Below are 20,208 nucleotides of genomic sequence, written 5' to 3'. Positions count from 1 at the left end.
CAGGAAAATGCAGAAGGGCCCCACGCAGGACTCGTGGAGTGTGGGGGGCTGATCTTCGGTGCAGATGGTGCTTGGGGTTGGGGCTTCTCAATCCCCGGAGCACAACTTCGAGAGTGCCTCAGAAGCTGCGCTGGAATGAAGTACTGGGTTTTGCAGAACCAACCCAGCGGTGCCAGGGGACACACCCGAAGACTTCGAGTTCTTCCTGTTTCAGACTACAGAAACACAGAGTCTTCTAGATGAAGTCAAAGATCGTATTTATTGGCTGCAGACCAATCACAGGTATCCGAGAAGTACAGCACAGTGTATGTTCTCAGGAGACTGCTCCAAACCAAAAACCAGTCTTTTCTTATATACAGAATATTATGCTCTGGGCAACACCGCCCCTATTTTACAAGTGGCTGTTCACATATTTTCGCTTCAAAGAAAGAGCAAAGTCATGACGATAATCCCACATTTCGGCTCGGTCAGCCCATAATTATTTACCCAGCGAGGCTCAGAACCCTCATCAGATATCAGCAGACCCCAATAAAACGGACACCTCCTCCTCGTAAAACGAGCCATAAAGTAGGAAACAGAGTCAGGTGTGAAAGAGATTAGGCAGGGTTTGTGTGGGATGCACAACTTTATGATGTGTCGGGCCCTGATGCTAATCCCATTTGGCCGCAGTAAAAGGAACTGGTCGGGCAGGACTGACCTCGAGCAGCGGAGTCAGTTTGCACAGGTCACAAAGAAGTCACAGAAAGATTGCGTGTCCTTTAGGCCTAGGCATGGCCTTAGTGCACAGCCTATGTGAGGGCAACCACAAAATGGTTACCGTTTTAAAATGGAACCCGAGGGTTTAATATGTAGCATTGCATACACGGTGAGCACATCGGGGAATCGTGACAAAAACACTCATACATACCGCATCAGTCATTTGCGGTCCGCTGATACCAAAATCGACATGGTAGGGCCATGCTACCAACATGGTTCCGAAATTTACAGTACCACAGACCCTCCTTTTGCCCTTACATAGGCAATAACTATACTCACACTAATCTGAGTCCAGGTCCATATTCATAAAGTCATGAAGATGTTGCTGTAGCATCATCCTATTGCTTAGTTCGTCCCTTGATACAGGGTTCCTTATACATGATGCAACACAGAGGCTACACATTGCAGGAGCACACTGTATACATAGACAGAACAGGAAAAGGATGGCTAAGATCGTCCCAGTGACTATTAGAATCTTCCATCCCCAAGCTGATATCAGTCCCCAGAACCACCCCATCATCGACCAATCTCCTTTATCCACATGAACGGATTCGGAAATCTTATGCAGTTTGGAAATGGCCTGATAGACTGTCGGAGCGGTATCTGGTATGAAAATACAGCAGCTTGATTGGATAACCTTACATACCCCACCGCGGTCTGCAAGTATGAGATCTAGAACCATACGGTTCTGCAACGTCATGAGGCGATCCGCTTGGAGCTCAGCTGTCAAGTTACCAAGGGCACCAGCCGTTACATTAACAGTGGTTTCAACTACACGAGTCAGTTGTCTCAGGTTCCTACTATTGACCATTGGTCCCCAAAATGGCAGGAAACCCAGGAAAAAGTCTCCCGCTTCCTGACCGGCAGTATCCTCCTTATTCACAACGCCTCTCACAACTCTGGTCTTGCGATAATCAGAGGCGGCAGTAAATGTCGGCGGTAGCAAATTTGCAACATAACACGTGCCCGAGAAATCGGGGGGCAACCATGTATATGCTTGGTCATTACAAACGAAGTATGTACCCTTGGCAGCCAAAAACGCAGGGGAAAACTGTGATGGAAAAATGTACGTTTCAGCACAGTCACTCTTCCCTAATTGAGCTCTTGGATTCTGACCATTACCTTGTAAACAGAACCGACCTATGTGGGGTACGACCCAAATCTGAGATGAACTCTTACGCTGTTTCTCGCCCAGACTAATGCTATACCCCGTTACGTTCCAACCCACATAAGCTCGCAACTCATCCTTGGGAATAGATGTATATGCATCGATGTCTCTACTCATATCAGCAACTCCTCTCATCAAGGCTTTATTGTTCGTGCTAGGTCTAGTGGAACGCGGTGGTCGTGGGGAATAGGTCTCAAGTGCAAAAAGAAATATAGTCTGGAATGCCCATGATGACCCATTATAGCTAAACGGCAGCACTAGATACGGGATACCCTTATCAATGGTATGCGGCATCAAACCACACACCCAGCAATTTGTTGTGTTCATAACTAGTTGGTGCTGGTGCAGGAGTTGAATAAACAAATTGTTTACGAACTCAGAACGTCTAGCTTGTTCGTGTTCAGGCAGAGGGTGGAAAGAGTGTGAGGGAACAGTAGTAGGAGGTATAGGCTGTATAGTGGGTGCAAACGGCACTTGAAAAGACAATAATACATAACCTACAGAAAACATCATCATGCTAAATAGTACAAACAGACATAATATTACAAAACGTTTGCTATTCATTACTTTACATATTCTGCTCTTAAAATTTATTTCCTCAGTGGGTCCCTCCATCTTGAAAAACTCCATCTTCTAATCGTACTGTTCGCGGCGGATGAGTATCTTCTGCTAAGGAGTACACCTGTCAGTCCAGGGAACGCCCTAGACCAACCAGACCGTTGACCTAACGTCTCCGGCTTGTACCCCAAAGTCTTGGCACCGCGACCCTACACCTGAACCCGGATGGCGGTTCGAAAAAACCAAAAATAAGAAAGTTTCTCAGATGGAAGAGAGAGCTGCACTTCTCAAAAATATCAAAGAAAAAGAATTTTTATTTGTCCATAGTTCTCGGCCTCAGATTGTACCGGCTTCTTGTAGGTACTGTCTGGTCTTGAAACAAGAGTTCAGGCTCTGTAGTGTCCAATCGAATTGACGGTGGCACAGCTTCTTGCAAGATGTCATCGCTTTCCTTCTCAGAAAGCATTCCTTTTACTCGTGCATCGCTAAAGGGCAGAAAACGAGGCACAGTCTCAGTCTCTGAGTCAGCGATCCCTTTCTGGACCCACTGGTCGTAGGGCAAAGGCAAACGGACCCTCTTGCAGTGAACGCCGTGTATCCAGTTATTTTTCCCTTTCACTCGGACAGCTGATCTCGTCGAGCGAAGGACGAGATGGGGGCCGGTCCAACGGGGCTCATCATTTTTCGTCCGCTGAAAGTTTTTGACCAGCACCCATGATCCAGGATTGATAGGATGTCCTGGAGCTTCAGAGACCTGAGGCAGAGTATCATACACCTGTTGGTGTAAAACACGCAATTTAGCCGTCAATTCATACAGGTAATCAAGCAGTACTGGATGTTCAATTTCGCGGAATTTTGTCGGTCTTGGCACACCCCATATATTGGCCGGACGGCCAAACACAATCTCGTACGGACTAAGTCCCACTCGTGAATGCACAGTCATTCTTGTTGATAGGAGAGCTAAGGGCAGAGCATCAGGCCATTTAAGACCGGAACTCGCCTGAATCTTAGCCAACTTAAGTTTCAAAGTGCCATTGTAACACTCTACTAGTCCAGCTGATTGGGGGTGATTTGCAGCGTGGAATTTCTGCTTAATACCTAGTCCCTCACATACATTCTTCATCACTCGACCCACAAATTCACTCCCATTATCACTCCATACCATTCTCGGCATTCCAAACCTAGGGAAAAATTCCTTGACAAGGGCTTTAGCTGTGGATAAGGCAGTATTGTTTTTTAGGGGATAGGCTTCTATCCACCTTGAAAAAGCGCAGACAACAACAAGTACATATTTCAAATTGTTGCACCTTTCCATGTGGATGAAATCTAGCTGCAAAACCTCAAACGGATACGTTGGAGGCGCAAAATGACCAGCTGGAGTTGGGGTTCCCCTACCAGGATTGTATTTCAAACATACCATGCAATTTTTGACCACATTCTCTGCACACTTGGGAATCCCAGCATTCTGCCATACTGGAGCTAACAACTTACAAATCCCTTTCACACTGATATGCGCCATTCCATGTGCCATCGTGACCACTGGAAGCACATATGCATCAGGTAACAACCATCGCCGGTGCTCTGACAAATCAACCCAACAACCATTTTCATCCAATTTACCCTTACTTTCTTTCCACATACTCAATTCTTTCTCTGTGGCTTCAGCTTGAAGGGACTTCACACTCTCTATCGTGTCTTCACACATTCCGACATCACCAACCCATCTTGCAGGGCCTGCAACATACATTCGAGTTGTAACATCTTTTTCTGTTTCTTTCGCAACTTCGTCAGCAAATGCATTACCACGACCGACATCATCGGTAACTTTCTTGTGTGCGCTGCATTTCACAATCGCAACTTGTAATGGCAAGGTCAACGACTCAAGGAGATCATTCACCAACTGACCATTCTGAATCTTAGTTCCATGCGAAGTCAAGTACCCACGTTCTTTCCACAAGCGCCCAAAACTATGGGCCACGCCAAAGGCATACTGACTGTCAGTATATATGTTCACTTTCATTCCTTTCGACAACACGCATGCTCTTGTAAGTGCAATTAATTCTGCTGCTTGAGCCGAATTATGTGGTATACGTGCAGTTTCAACAATCGTGTGCAAAGTCGTGATAGCATATGCAGCAGTCGTTTCACCATTCGGGAGCTTGAAGCACGAGCCATCCACCCATAAGGTACCATCACACTCAACCAAGGCAGTATCTTTAAGATCCACTCTCCCTTTTGTTTCTTCTTCTGTTCTGAACAATCATGTTGTTCAATCTCATCTGTGTCTGCTGAAATCGGCAATAAAGTAGCTGGATTCAACGTGTTGCACCTCTTTATGTGCACATGACTTGCTAATAGTGTTAACTCATAACCTGACAATCGAGCACTAGTTAAGTGCTGTGTCTTGGTCCTGTTTAATAACGTGTCCACTGTGTGTGGAACCATCACAATCAATGTGTTGTTCATTACTAACCCAGCAGACTGTCGAATAGAAACAGCTGCTGCCGCTGTGGCTCTCAAACAACTTGGCAATGCCTTGGCTACCGGATCCAAAATTGACGAAAAATACGTGCACGGACGCTGTTTGTCTCCAAAAGACTGTGTCAGCACTGACAATGCACAACCTTCTTTCTCGTGAACATACAACGTAAAGGGCTTACTGTAGTCGGGTGTACCCAACACAGGAGCTGAACATAATGCATTACGCAATTCCGAAAAACTTTTCTGGCACTCTTCAGACCACGGGACGGGATTCGGGATATCTTTACATATTAATGCTATCAAAGGTTTTGCCAGCAAAGAAAAACTTGGGATCCACTGCCTACAGTCTGAAGTAATACCCAAGAAAGCACGCACTTCTCTCTGCGTTCTTGGCACACTCAATTGTGCAATGGCCTGAATTCTTTCTGGGGTCAGTTTCCTTCCCTCTTTCGATAAGAGATGGCCTAAGTAGGTCACCTCTTGTCGACAATATTGCAGTTTTGAGAGAGACACTTTGTGATGAAAAGTAGACAAATGACGCAACAACGACAATGTAGCTTCTTTACAAATCTCCTCAGTATCCGCGGCGATTAGTAAATCGTCAACATACTGAATAAGGGTAGCACCACTAGGTAGAACAATTGTATCAAGCTGCGCTTTTAAAGCCTGACTGTATATTGATGGACTTTCACAGTAGCCCTGAGGAGCGTGTTTAAAACGGAAGCTTCGACCTCCTAGACTAAAACCAAAAATATCCCTGCTTTCCTCTGCAATCGGGATGCTAAAGAAAGCATTCTTCAAATCGGTCACCGAGAACCCAGCAGCGGAAGCCGGAATCATAGTTAACAAGGCAGTTATATCGGGGACAACTGGAAACTGTGGCACAACTATCTTATTGACCTCTCTAAGATCGATCACAAATCTGTAAACAGGTGGCTGAGAAGGGTCAGTATGTTTTAAAACAGGCAGAACCGGACTATTGCAAACGTTGCCTCTTGTCTCTTCAATTACATCCTTTTCAATCAAGTCATAGATGATCGCTAACAACGCTTTCTCACCTTCATTAGAGATCTTGTACTGGGGAATGCGTGGCAATTTAACATTGGCTTTCAAAGTGACCACGTATGGCGGTATTTCTAAGAGACCCACATCATTAAGACCAGAAGCCCAAAGGACATCTGGAGGAGACGACAATTCAGCTGGCAGCTTATTCTTCGACAAATACATTGGAGAAATCACTTCCCTACCCAGTGTAAGTTGTACCCCGAGGGGGAACAATATAATGTCGCATGTAATCTCTTTAACAAATCCAATCCTAACAGGTTTTCACCACATCCTGTCGTTAGGATAAGGGGTGCTTTCAGCTCACAAGGTCCAACAGAAAGGGGCATAGGACTAGAGATCGCGTTCCTAACCGGGGCGCCAGAAAAACCTACTGAAACATTCATTTTGCCAGACAAAGGCGCGCCAGGGAGTTTTGAGTGCATAATAGAACTCTTTGCAGCACCAGTATCCAATAGAAAAGGTTCTGATACACCCGCTGTAGTCACCTTGACATACGGTCCACTCTGGTCCACTGGCACTGAAACAACTCCCTCTCTCTGTCTATGGCTGTCCTAGTAATCATTACCTTCCGCATTTTCATCTTCCGCATAATAGTCATCGTTATAGTACTGAGCTGTCCTACCAGTTGCATTGGCTTGCTGATCAAAACTATTCATCGTATTTTGAGGCGGAAGAGGACGCGCGTTCTGGGGAACATTCCCACGCCCTCTACCTCTAGGAGCTTGCTGACCACCTCTACCTCTCGTGCCATAAGCATTATTCGTACGCTGCAACAAAATAGGACAACTATACTTAAAATGACCTTCTTCTTTACAATACGAACATTGATTGGGACCTACCGGAACACGCGGTTGGGAATATTCGAACCTTTGCATGTTTCTTTGAAACTGCTGAGGTTGCTGATAGTTACTCTGACTTCCGCGTGGTGGGTAGGCCTGCTGTAACAGAACCTTCGTTTTTAATTCTTTTGTTTTCTTGTCTGCTTTATCTTTCTCATCTTTATCCCTATTTTCGTAATACTGTCCAGTAGCCAGTATTTGTGCTGAAGAGGAAACAGCCCAAGAAATCTCAGAATCTTTCAATTTCTTACACAACTCGAGAAGCAAATTATGCACAAATTTGTCAACAAATAATCGTTGACCACCTTCCGTACTCATATCTTGCCCACTATGGTCGATAAAAGTTTCTTCGAACCTGGTAAAGAAATCGGACACTGACTCATCTTTCTTCTGCTTGCATGCCGATAATTTATCCCAATTCACACGCATCGCGGGCATTAAAGTTTTCATATAATTAATTATTCTACCAGGGAGTTCTGCTACCGCGGGCTCAGGCTTCGCACCACCAACTTGTCTAGTGTCTGCAGCAATGATATTAGCCCATGTGTCACCTAGTTCTGCAGCATGATCTGCATTACGAATCAATCTCCACAAAGGCTGCGGAACAACATTCCCGAACAACATATCAATGTCAGCTAAATTCATAACACATGATTCTGCGGTCTGTGATAACTCCTTATAATATCCTGCAGGGTTTTTACGGGGGTCAGGCAATGTCTGCTTAAGCGCTATTACTTCAGCTCGCTTCCATGGCACGTGTACCCAAACACGCTGAAAATGTGGCTGAATAGGTGGGTTAGCATTTAAATCACCAGGTCTCCAAACTGGAGGAACCTCACGCATCGGATATTGGCGTGCTTTTCCCTTTTTCCCTACAGGGAACTCCTTTTCGAATAACGACTGATGACAATCCCCATTTCTGAAGGATAACAATGTCACAACTGCTCTATCAACATTGGGGCCCACAATCGTGCCTTTCTCAAAATCGAACCGTACCTGACACAACTCCTGCGGGCTTGAGTCTAGACAATGATCTTCCAATTCCTCACAGAGGAATTCACACATTTTCTCGAAAACGTATCTCTGTTTGGGTGCTTCCCATTGATGAAAAACATTTAACACAGATTCCACATCATATCTTGAAGGATAAACAATCCATTTATGTGCCATGCGGTCTAATACTTCTTTCTCTTCAGAACCAGGCAGCTGACTACGCAACTGCTTACGTTGTGAACCAGGGGTCGAACTAGATAACCCGAAGAGAGGAGATATAAAACCAGTGACCGCACTAGCTATTCGTTGTCGTGTAGAAGGTGAAGTTGAGGCAAGAACAGGGGGAAAAACAGAGGGAAGAAAAGCGGGTGCGGAGACAGGTACAGGTATCGTATCAGGAATAGCTCCGAGAGAGGCAGCTGATGTGCTGGGCTGGGCTACCTGCAAGGTCCCTCCTATGGGTGGGACCAGGAAGGGGAGTGGCTACACCCCCTTTCCTTTGTCCAGTTTCGCGCCAGAGCTGGGGCTGGAGTGCCCCAGCACCGGTTTGAACTGGACTATGCATGGAGCATGTCTCATTCCTTTCAGCCCTCCCTACCCCAATACACTAAGTCTGTCTGGGGAGGTGCTAGCACCTCCCCAAGCAGGAAACTTATTGTCCAGGCCTCCCTGGCTGGGAGGGCTCCCAGCAGCAGGAGGTCAGACTCGTGTCTGTGGCAGCAGCATCCATTTTGTGATGCTGAGGCTTTGGTGAGAGTTAAACAGCAAAGTAGGATTTTAACATGTCTCTCCCTCTAGAAGGGAGGAATAATATCCTCATCACCAGAAATGGTATGGGGGTATTATTCCAAAGTGTTAGACACCTTACACGACATGTTTTAATAAAGCCAAACCATAGTAACCATAACCGTTTAAGATTATAAGGCACTTTAAGAGTATATGGTAGGCTATATCATAGAACAGCTATAAGGACATGGTTCCGAAAGCTGCAGACAGGCTCAGCTCATGCTAGAGCACCATCTCACATGTTACCAAGCACTCTGCCTCCAGGATTGTTAAGGCCTGCCATAGGAGTGGCTGATAGGTACACGTGTCTATATATAAGGGTAGATATAGATATACTAAATCTAAGCAAGGGGTGATTACACGACCTTGCCCCAGCTGAGTGATCAGCCAGTTGTGTCTGATTGGAAGGCCAGACCAGGGGTGGCATAATACATGCTGCAGCCCCTGGGAGGCCTAGGGTACACCTATGCCCTGGGTACCTAGGGTACACGGTACAGGGTCCAATAAGGTGATCCTTACCAATTGGGTATGTACCTAGGGTACATGGAGTCCATTTTAAAGAGAGAGCAGACAGCCTGAGACCCTGAATGGCAGGATCTCAGGCCAACTAAGTCGAAAAACCAGCTAGACACTAGGCAAAAAGTTGGGGGTAACCATAGTCAGATATCCACCTTCCTACACAACCCCCCCCCCAAACGAAAGGAGATAAGGCTGTCCTTGACAAGGTAAGCCTCTATTGCCTAAGTGGCCATATAAGGAAGAACCAGCACTGGCATGGTTACCCCCTGTCTCATGGTCCACTAAGCAATCCCTCACCCTAAAGGTATCATAGGGTCTCCACCATAGGGAATCTCTACCTTTGGTGTGTCTTTGCAAAGTAAAAGGCTGGTGTTGAGATGGAGTACTGAAGTGAGGGTCCTCAAAGTGAGGCCTCAGCTTCCTCCAATCATCCTCCACCATGGATGCCTTTCTTTCTTTAACTGAGTTGCACTGTGCTCTCAGGGTCAGCCTCTGGCTACCTAAAGCTGGAGGCTGGGTCCCTTTTGTGGGCTTACTGGAGGGACAGGTCAGGTTTGGGGCCCTAAGGTCCCATGTTTGCCTGTGCCCAACATAATCCCTCTGGGGGAGGTCCCTAACTACCTGTAAAGGAGATCCCTCAGGAATTTTTTTAACCATCACCTGGCTAGGGCTACTAGCCAGGCAATCCTCATTCTTTTGATGGGGGGGTTCTTGTGGACAGGGGCCCTCTTGGGGTCCACTGGCCTCCCTGACCTCTGCAGCCCTGGGCTGACTGAGGCAGGGTAGAGAGAGGCAGGCTACCTGCACCAGACTGGGTCCCACCTTGGAAGGGGCCACTGACATCAGAGGCTCTGCCAGGCCAGGCCTGGCTACCTCTGGGGCAGTTCCTTCACAAGGGGTGAGGTCAGATCCCTGAGGAGGCTGACCTTTTCCTAATGTCTGGGGAGAGGGAGACTTTTCTTCCTCCCCACTACTCTCTGTTTGTGTGGAGTGATCCATAGTTTCAGGCTTCACTACACCTATGTCAGTCTGAGTATGGGCCGAGACCATTACAGCCTTGCCAACCTTTTCAGGGAGGCACTCAGTTTGAGTTTGAGCTGTGACTGTCACAGCTCTGCCAATCTCTACAGGGAAGTCTGTCTTTGCCTGGGCTGTGGCTACCACTGCCCTTCCAACCTTTTCAGGGAGGAAATCTACTTGGACAGGGGTTGTGGCTGGCACAACCCCACTACCCTTTTGTGAAAGGCCTACCATTTTAGAATGGGTGTCGTGTTCAACTCCAGCACAAGCTGAGAGTTCTAAGTCATTCCCCGGTAAGCAGTCTACAGGCAAGGTTGGGGACACTGCCACCCTTTTAGGGCCAGTGACACCTCCCCAGCTGAGACATACCTCTGCCATGGGATGACTGTTCTGTTTGCCATCAATGTTAGTTACCTGGTATGAGAAACCAGGCAAAAGCTGCTCAGAGGGAACTAGCCTATGGGCCACCATAGTGATGCTAGCTCCAGTGTCTCTGTAGGCCTCAGCTTTTCTACCATTGATGTAGGGCTCCTGTCTGTACCTACCCAAAGTGTTGGGACAGGCAGTGAAGTTGGCAAATCCCATGCCACCATCACAGACAAGAGTAGCTGCTGTAGGGGAATTGGCTAAGCCAGGGTCCCCCTGTGTTCCCCAAGAAAACCCAACCAAATTTTTGGGGGCACTCCCACCCCCTGGGGGATCACTGCTGACAGTAATAGGTGGTGTTACAGGAGTAATTGGAGGAACAGTTTTGTTTTTAGCCTTTGGGAAACTGCTGTCAGTTTTCCAATGCCCAGGAGTTTTACACTCATGGCAGTAAGGCTTTTTAACTGTGGTAGAGGAGGGAGCTTGGGACCCACCACCATGTGTGGAGTTTTGGGGCCCTGAGGAAGATTTCTCTTTTGTTTTATCCCCACCCTTCTCTTGAGGCTTGGTGGTATCTTTCTTTTGGTCACCACCCTGATTTTTAGGCCTAATCCTGGTCCTGACCCATTTATCTGCCCTCTTTCCCAATTCTTGGGGAGAGTTCAAATCTGAGTCTACCAGGTGTTGATGGAGAAGCTGGTTCTGACAATTACTAAGGATCTGCTCCCTCATAATCAAGTTGTACAATCCTGTATAGTCCTGCACTTTGCTGCCAGTTAACCAACCCTCCAAAGCCTTAGTGGCACAATCCACAAAATCAGACCAGTCCTGTGTCTGTGTCTTCTGGGTGAGACGACAATTCAGCTGGCAGCTTATTCTTCGAGAAATACAATGGAGAAATCACTTCCCTACCCAGTGTAAGTTGTACCCCCGAGGGGGAACAATATAATGTCGCTTGTAATCTCTTTAACAAATCCAATCCTAACAGGTTTTCACCACATCCTGTCGTTAGGATGAGGGGTGCTTTCAGCTCACAAGGTCCAACAGAAAGAGGCATAGGACTAGAGATCGGGTTCCTAACCGGGGCGCCAGAAAAACCTACTGAAACATTCATTTTGCCAGACAAAGGCGCACCAGGGAGTTTTGAGTGCATAATAAAACTCTTTGCAGCACCAGTATCCAATAGAAAAGGTTCTGATACACCCGCTGTAGTCACCTTGACATACGGTCCACTCTGGTCCACTGGCACTGAAACAACTCCCTCTCTCTGTCTATGGCTGTCCTAGTAATCATTACCTTCCGCATTTTCATCTTCCGCATAATAGTCATCGTTATAGTACTGAGCTGTCCTACCAGTTGCATTGGCTTGCTGATCAAAACTATTCATCGTATTTTGAGGCGGAAGAGGACGCGCGTTCTGGGGAACATTCCCACGCCCTCTACCTCTAGGAGCTTGCTGACCACCTCTACCTCTCGTGCCATAAGCATTATTCGTACGCTGCAACAATATAGGACAACTATACTTAAAATGACCTTCTTCTTTACAATACGAACATTGATTGGGACCTACCGGAACACGCGGTTGGGAATATTCAAACCTTTGCATGTTTCTTTGAAACTGCTGAGGTTGCTGATAGTTACTCTGACTTCCGCGTGGTGGGTAGGCCTGCTGTAACAGAACCTTCGTTTTTAAGTCTTTTGTTTTCTTGTCTGCTTTATCTTTCTCATCTTTATCCCTATTTTCGTAATACTGTCCAGTAGCCAGTATTTGTGCTGAAGAGGAAACAGCCCAAGAACTCTCAGAATCTTTCAATTTCTTACACAACTCGAGAAGCAAATTATGCACAAATTTGTCAACAAATAATCGTTGACCACCTTCCGTACTCATATCTTGCCCACTATGGTCGATAAAAGTTTCTTCGAACCTGGTAAAGAAATCGGACACTGACTCATCTTTCTTCTGCTTGCATGCCGATAATTTATCCCAATTCACACGCATCGCGGGCATTAAAGTTTTCATATAATTAATTATTCTACCAGGGAGTTCTGCTACCGCGGGCTCAGGCTTCGCACCACCAACTTGTCTAGTGTCTGCAGCAATGATATTAGCCCATGTGTCACCTAGTTCTGCAGCATGATCTGCATTACGAATCAATCTCCACAAAGGCTGCGGAACAACATTCCCGAACAACATATCAATGTCAGCTAAATTCATAACACATGATTCTGCGGTCTGTGATAACTCCTTATAATATCCTGCAGGGTTTTTACGGGGGTCAGGCAATGTCTGCTTAAGCGCTATTACTTCAGCTCGCTTCCATGGCACGTGTACCCAAACACGCTGAAAATGTGGCTGAATAGGTGGGTTAGCATTTAAATCACCAGGTCTCCAAACTGGAGGAACCTCACGCATCGGATATTGGCGTGCTTTTCCCTTTTTCCCTACAGGGAACTCCTTTTCGAATAACGACTGATGACAATCCCCATTTCTGAAGGATAACAATGTCACAACTGCTCTATCAACATTGGGGCCCACAATCGTGCCTTTCTCAAAATCGAACCGTACCTGACACAACTCCTGCGGGCTTGAGTCTAGACAATGATCTTCCAATTCCTCACAGAGGAATTCACACATTTTCTCGAAAACGTATCTCTGTTTGGGTGCTTCCCATTGATGAAAAACATTTAACACAGATTCCACATCATATCTTGAAGGATAAACAATCCATTTATGTGCCATGCGGTCTAATACTTCTTTCTCTTCAGAACCAGGCAGCTGACTACGCAACTGCTTACGTTGTGAACCAGGGGTCGAACTAGATAACCCGAAGAGAGGAGATATAAAACCAGTGACCGCACTAGCTATTCGTTGTCGTGTAGAAGGTGAAGTTGAGGCAAGAACAGGGGGAAAAACAGAGGGAAGAAAAGCGGGTGCGGAGACAGGTACAGGTATCGTATCAGGAATAGCTCCGAGAGAGGCAGCTGATGTGCTGGGCTGGGCTACCTGCAAGGTCCCTCCTATGGGTGGGACCAGGAAGGGGAGTGGCTACACCCCCTTTCCTTTGTCCAGTTTCGCGCCAGAGCTGGGGCTGGAGTGCCCCAGCACCGGTTTGAACTGGACTATGCATGGAGCATGTCTCATTCCTTTCAGCCCTCCCTACCCCAATACACTAAGTCTGTCTGGGGAGGTGCTAGCACCTCCCCAAGCAGGAAACTTATTGTCCAGGCCTCCCTGGCTGGGAGGGCTCCCAGCAGCAGGAGGTCAGACTCGTGTCTGTGGCAGCAGCATCCATTTTGTGATGCTGAGGCTTTGGTGAGAGTTAAACAGCAAAGTAGGATTTTAACATGTCTCTCCCTCTAGAAGGGAGGAATAATATCCTCATCACCAGAAATGGTATGGGGGTATTATTCCAAAGTGTTAGACACCTTACACGACATGTTTTAATAAAGCCAAACCATAGTAACCATAACCGTTTAAGATTATAAGGCACTTTAAGAGTATATGGTAGGCTATATCATAGAACAGCTATAAGGACATGGTTCCGAAAGCTGCAGACAGGCTCAGCTCATGCTAGAGCACCATCTCACATGTTACCAAGCACTCTGCCTCCAGGATTGTTAAGGCCTGCCATAGGAGTGGCTGATAGGTACACGTGTCTATATATAAGGGTAGATATAGATATACTATATCTAAGCAAGGGGTGATTACACGACCTTGCCCCAGCTGAGTGATCAGCCAGTTGTGTCTGATTGGAAGGCCAGACCAGGGGTGGCATAATACATGCTGCAGCCCCTGGGAGGCCTAGGGTACACCTATGCCCTGGGTACCTAGGGTACACGGTACAGGGTCCAATAAGGTGATCCTTACCAATTGGGTATGTACCTAGGGTACATGGAGTCCATTTTAAAGAGAGAGCAGACAGCCTGAGACCCTGAATGGCAGGATCTCAGGCCAACTAAGTCGAAAAACCAGCTAGACACTAGGCAAAAAGTTGGGGGTAACCATAGTCAGATATCCACCTTCCTACACAACCCCCCCCCCAAACGAAAGGAGATAAGGCTGTCCTTGACAAGATAAGCCTCTATTGCCTAAGTGGCCATATAAGGAAGAACCAGCACTGGCATGGTTACCCCCTGTCTCATGGTCCACTAAGCAATCCCTCACCCTAAAGGTATCATAGGGTCTCCACCATAGGGAATCTCTACCTTTGGTGTGTCTTTGCAAAGTAAAAGGCTGGTGTTGAGATGGAGTACTGAAGTGAGGGTCCTCAAAGTGAGGCCTCAGCTTCCTCCAATCATCCTCCACCATGGATGCCTTTCTTTCTTTAACTGAGTTGCACTGTGCTCTCAGGGTCAGCCTCTGGCTACCTAAAGCTGGAGGCTGGGTCCCTTTTGTGGGCTTACTGGAGGGACAGGTCAGGTTTGGGGCCCTAAGGTCCCATGTTTGCCTGTGCCCAACATAATCCCTCTGGGGGAGGTCCCTAACTACCTGTAAAGGAGATCCCTCAGGAATTTTTTTAACCATCACCTGGCTAGGGCTACTAGCCAGGCAATCCTCATTCTTTTGATGGGGGGGTTCTTGTGGACAGGGGCCCTCTTGGGGTCCACTGGCCTCCCTGACCTCTGCAGCCCTGGGCTGACTGAGGCAGGGTAGAGAGAGGCAGGCTACCTGCACCAGACTGGGTCCCACCTTGGAAGGGGCCACTGACATCAGAGGCTCTGCCAGGCCAGGCCTGGCTACCTCTGGGGCAGTTCCTTCACAAGGGGTGAGGTCAGATCCCTGAGGAGGCTGACCTTTTCCTAATGTCTGGGGAGAGGGAGACTTTTCTTCCTCCCCACTACTCTCTGTTTGTGTGGAGTGATCCATAGTTTCAGGCTTCACTACACCTATGTCAGTCTGAGTATGGGCCGAGACCATTACAGCCTTGCCAACCTTTTCAGGGAGGCACTCAGTTTGAGTTTGAGCTGTGACTGTCACAGCTCTGCCAATCTCTACAGGGAAGTCTGTCTTTGCCTGGGCTGTGGCTACCACTGCCCTTCCAACCTTTTCAGGGAGGAAATCTACTTGGACAGGGGTTGTGGCTGGCACAACCCCACTACCCTTTTGTGAAAGGCCTACCATTTTAGAATGGGTGTCGTGTTCAACTCCAGCACAAGCTGAGAGTTCTAAGTCATTCCCCAGTAAGCAGTCTACAGGCAAGGTTGGGGACACTGCCACCCTTTTAGGGCCAGTGACACCTCCCCAGCTGAGACATACCTCTGCCATGGGATGACTGTTCTGTTTGCCATCAATGTTAGTTACCTGGTATGAGAAACCAGGCAAAAGCTGCTCAGAGGGAACTAGCCTATGGGCCACCATAGTGATGCTAGCTCCAGTGTCTCTGTAGGCCTCAGCTTTTCTACCATTGATGTAGGGCTCCTGTCTGTACCTACCCAAAGTGTTGGGACAGGCAGTGAAGTTGGCAAATCCCATGCCACCATCACAGACAAGAGTAGCTGCTGTAGGGGAATTGGCTAAGCCAGGGTCCCCCTGTGTTCCCCAAGAAAACCCAACCAAATTTTTGGGGGCACTCCCACCCCCTGGGGGATCACTGCTGACAGTAATAGGTGGTGTTACAGGAGTAATTGGAGGAACAGTTTTGTTTTTAGCCTTTGGGAAACTGCTGTCAGTTTTCCAATGCCCAGGAGTTTTACACTCATGGCAGTAAGGCTTTTTAACTGTGGTAGAGGAGGGAGCTTGGGACCCACCACCATGTGTGGAGTTTTGGGGCCCTGAGGAAGATTTCTCTTTTGTTTTATCCCCACCCTTCTCTTGAGGCTTGGTGGTATCTTTCTTTTGGTCACCACCCTGATTTTTAGGCCTAATCCTGGTCCTGACCCATTTATCTGCCCTCTTTCCCAATTCTTGGGGAGAGTTCAAATCTGAGTCTACCAGGTGTTGATGGAGAAGCTGGTTCTGACAATTACTAAGGATCTGCTCCCTCATAATCAAGTTGTACAATCCTGTATAGTCCTGCACTTTGCTGCCAGTTAACCAACCCTCCAAAGCCTTAGTGGCACAATCCACAAAATCAGACCAGTCCTGTGTCTGTGTCTTCTGGGTGAGACGACAATTCAGCTGGCAGCTTATTCTTCGACAAATACAATGGAGAAATCACTTCCCTACCCAGTGTAAGTTGTACCCCCGAGGGGGAACAATATAATGTCGCTTGTAATCTCTTTAACAAATCCAATCCTAACAGGTTTTCACCACATCCTGTCGTTAGGATGAGGGGTGCTTTCAGCTCACAAGGTCCAACAGAAAGAGGCATAGGACTAGAGATCGGGTTCCTAACCGGGGCGCCAGAAAAACCTACTGAAACATTCATTTTGCCAGACAAAGGCGCACCAGGGAGTTTTGAGTGCATAATAGAACTCTTTGCAGCACCAGTATCCAATAGAAAAGGTTCTGATACACCCGCTGTAGTCACCTTGACATACGGTCCACTCTGGTCCACTGGCACTGAAACAACTCCCTCTCTCTGTCTATGGCTGTCCTAGTAATCATTACCTTCCGCATTTTCATCTTCCGCATAATAGTCATCGTTATAGTACTGAGCTGTCCTACCAGTTGCATTGGCTTGCTGATCAAAACTATTCATCGTATTTTGAGGAGGAAGAGGACGCGCGTTCTGGGGAACATTCCCACGCCCTCTACCTCTAGGAGCTTGCTGACCACCTCTACCTCTCGTGCCATAAGCATTATTCGTACGCTGCAACAATATAGGACAACTATACTTAAAATGACCTTCTTCTTTACAATACGAACATTGATTGGGACCTACCGGAACACGCGGTTGGGAATATTCAAACCTTTGCATGTTTCTTTGAAACTGCTGAGGTTGCTGATAGTTACTCTGACTTCCGCGTGGTGGGTAGGCCTGATGTAACAGAACCTTTGTTTTTAATTCTTTTGTTTTCTTGTCTGCTTTATCTTTCTCATCTTTATCCCTATTTTCGTAATACTGTGCAGTAGCCAGTATTTGTGCTGAAGAGGAAACAGCCCAAGAACTCTCAGAATCTTTCAATTTCTTACACAACTCGGGAAGCAAATTATGCACAAATTTGTCAACAAATAATCGTTGACCACCTTCCGTACTCATATCTTGCCCACTATGGTCGATAAAAGTTTCTTCGAACCTGGTAAAGGAATCGGAGACTGACTCATCTTTCTTCCGCTTGCATGCCGATAATTTATCCCAATTCACACGCATCGCGGGCATTAAAGTTTTCATATACTTAATTATTCTACCAGGGAGTTCTGCTACCATGGGCTCAGGCTTCGCACCACCAACTTGTCTAGTGTCTGCAGCAATGATATTAGCCCATGTGTCACCTAGTTCTGCAGCATGATCTGCATTACGAATCAATCTCCACAAAGGCTGCGGAACAACATTCCCGAACAACATATCAATGTCAGCTAAATTCATAACACACGATTCTGCGGTCTGTGATAACTCCTTATAATATCCTGCAGGGTTTTTACGGGGGTCAGGCAATGTCTGCTTAAGCGCTATTACTTCAGCTCGCTTCCATGGCACGTGTACCCAAACACGCTGAAAATGTGGCTGAATAGGTGGGTTAGCATTTAAATCACCAGGTCTCCAAACTGGAGGAACCTCATGCATCGGATATTTGCGTGCTTTTACCTTTTTCCCTACAGGGAACTCCTGTTCGAATAACGACTGATGACAATCCCCATTTCTGAAGGACAACAATGTTGCAACTGCTCTATCAACATCGGTGCCCACAATCGTGCCTTTCTCAAAATCGAACCGTACCTGACACAACTCCTGCGGGCTTGAGTCTAGACAATGATCTTCCAATTCCTCACAGAGGAATTCACACATTTTCTCGAAAACGTATCTCTGTTTGGGTGCTTCCCATTGATGAAAAACATTTAACACAGATTCCACATCATATCTTGAAGGATAAACAATCCATTTATGTGCCATGCGGTCTAATACTTCTTTCTCTTCAGAAGCAGGCAGCTGACTACGCAACTGCTTACGTTGTGAACCAGGGGTCGTACTAGATAACCCGAAGAGAGGAGATATAAAACCAGTGACCGCACTAGCTATTCGTTGTCGTGTAGAAGGTGAAGTTGAGGCAAGAACAGGGGGAAAAACAGAGGGAAGAAAAGCGGGTGCGGAGACAGGTACAGGTATCGTATCAGGAATAGCTCCGAGAGAGGCAGCTGATGTACTAGGTAGAGTCGCAGGAAGCGCAGAAGAGATAGGTAGCGAAACCGGCGGCCCTTGAGAGGGCTGCGCCGTAGGGATAGGAGCCGGCTGAGGAGGAGCTGGCGGCTGCGGGAAGGCTTGTGGCAAATTTACTAAAGGCTGTACATTTAAGGGTTGCGGAGGTGCTGTAGCACTCTGCGCATACGGGGGTGGTGAACTCAGCAAATGTGACATTAGGGGATCTTTCTCCTTTTCTTTTGGCGCATCTTGCTGAAGGGGCGGCAAAACTGGGTAACATTTATCAATCACTAGTTTACGTTGCCTTCGCAGCTGCTCATTCATTTGTTCTTCTTCATTATCTTTAAACTGTAAGGCTGCTTGCATTATCGACATACCTTTCTCTCTTTTATTTTTCTTCGCTAATTTGATTTCTTTCTGTTTGGCTTCCTTTCGCCATAGGCGGAAAGAATCAAACATCGCCGGCTGGGCTTTCTTTTTAAATAATTTAACCTCTAGATTATCCAAAATCTCTGTGTCGAAACTACCATATTGGGGCCATTTTAAATCACCATCTTTCCTGGTGTATCGGATCCATACTTCATTGTACGTAATGGGGCCCACGCCATGTTTTACATAAAGCTCATAAGTTGGAGTTCCAATTGGAGGAACCGGACATGAATCCTCTAATCGGGAGTCCTTATTACAACCCAGACAAAACAAATTTCCAAATATACTAGAACCAGGCATCTTCGCTCACTAGTCTAGTTTCAAACGTCAAAGGATTATCGAATACGATAGTCTCGTGAATACACGAGTCCTTCGGCTTTGGCACTTGCAAGTTCCAAATCAAAGCAATCCCAAAGGGATACCAAACTAAGAACCAAACTAAAGACTTGGAGACGCTCCACTTATACTTAACTGAGGTATCGATGACGTCACCAGAAGACTCGTTAAATCGTTTCGCTCTACCAAATCATCAAGGGTCCAAAACAGGGCGATAGTCAGGGCAGCAGTCCTTTGTAGCCATCGGGACGCGGAGAACCTCGCAGTAAAGACTTTCGGACCCCGTCGACATGCAGGGGTCGATGAAGTGGCGGCCTTCCTCCAGAATTTTCACACGCAGCTCCTCACGAACCTCTGGCTTGGACCGGTATCGCTGAAATCGCCCTACGTTGGGCGCCAACTGAAGTACTGGGTTTTTCAGAACCAACCCAGCGGTGCCAGGGGACACACCCGAAGACTTCGAGTTCTTCCTGTTTCAGACTACAGAAACACAGAGTCTTCTAGATGAAGTCAAAGATCGTATTTATTGGCTGCAGACCAATCACAGGTATCCGAGAAGTACAGCACAGTGTATGTTCTCAGGAGACTGCTCCAAACCAAAAACCAGTCTTTTCTTATATACAGAATATTATGCTCTGGGCAACACCGCCCC

General features: G+C 47.0%; 2 protein-coding genes across 2 annotated transcripts in view; one reads left to right on the top strand and one right to left on the bottom strand.

Annotated features, from left to right (window-relative positions):
• Positions 1–20,208, top strand: part of DNAH8 (dynein axonemal heavy chain 8) — a 13,985,216-nt gene that overhangs the window by 10,935,282 nt on the left and 3,029,726 nt on the right. The window lies entirely within an intron of this gene.
• Positions 11,834–19,520, bottom strand: LOC146813759 (uncharacterized). Its single transcript, XM_085609067.1, has 2 exons — positions 18,240–19,520; positions 11,834–12,985 (listed from the first exon to the last, which is right to left on the bottom strand). The coding sequence occupies exons 1-2, from the start codon at positions 19,518–19,520 to the stop codon at positions 11,834–11,836; spliced, it is 2,433 nt and encodes an 810-aa protein (XP_085465193.1).

Source organism: Triturus cristatus, chromosome 6 (genome assembly GCF_964204655.1).
Source record: "Triturus cristatus chromosome 6, aTriCri1.1, whole genome shotgun sequence".
Lineage (NCBI taxonomy): Eukaryota > Metazoa > Chordata > Amphibia > Caudata > Salamandridae > Triturus > Triturus cristatus.
The sequence above is the reverse complement of the archived record's forward strand: the minus strand, read 5'-3'. Positions and strand labels throughout refer to the sequence as shown.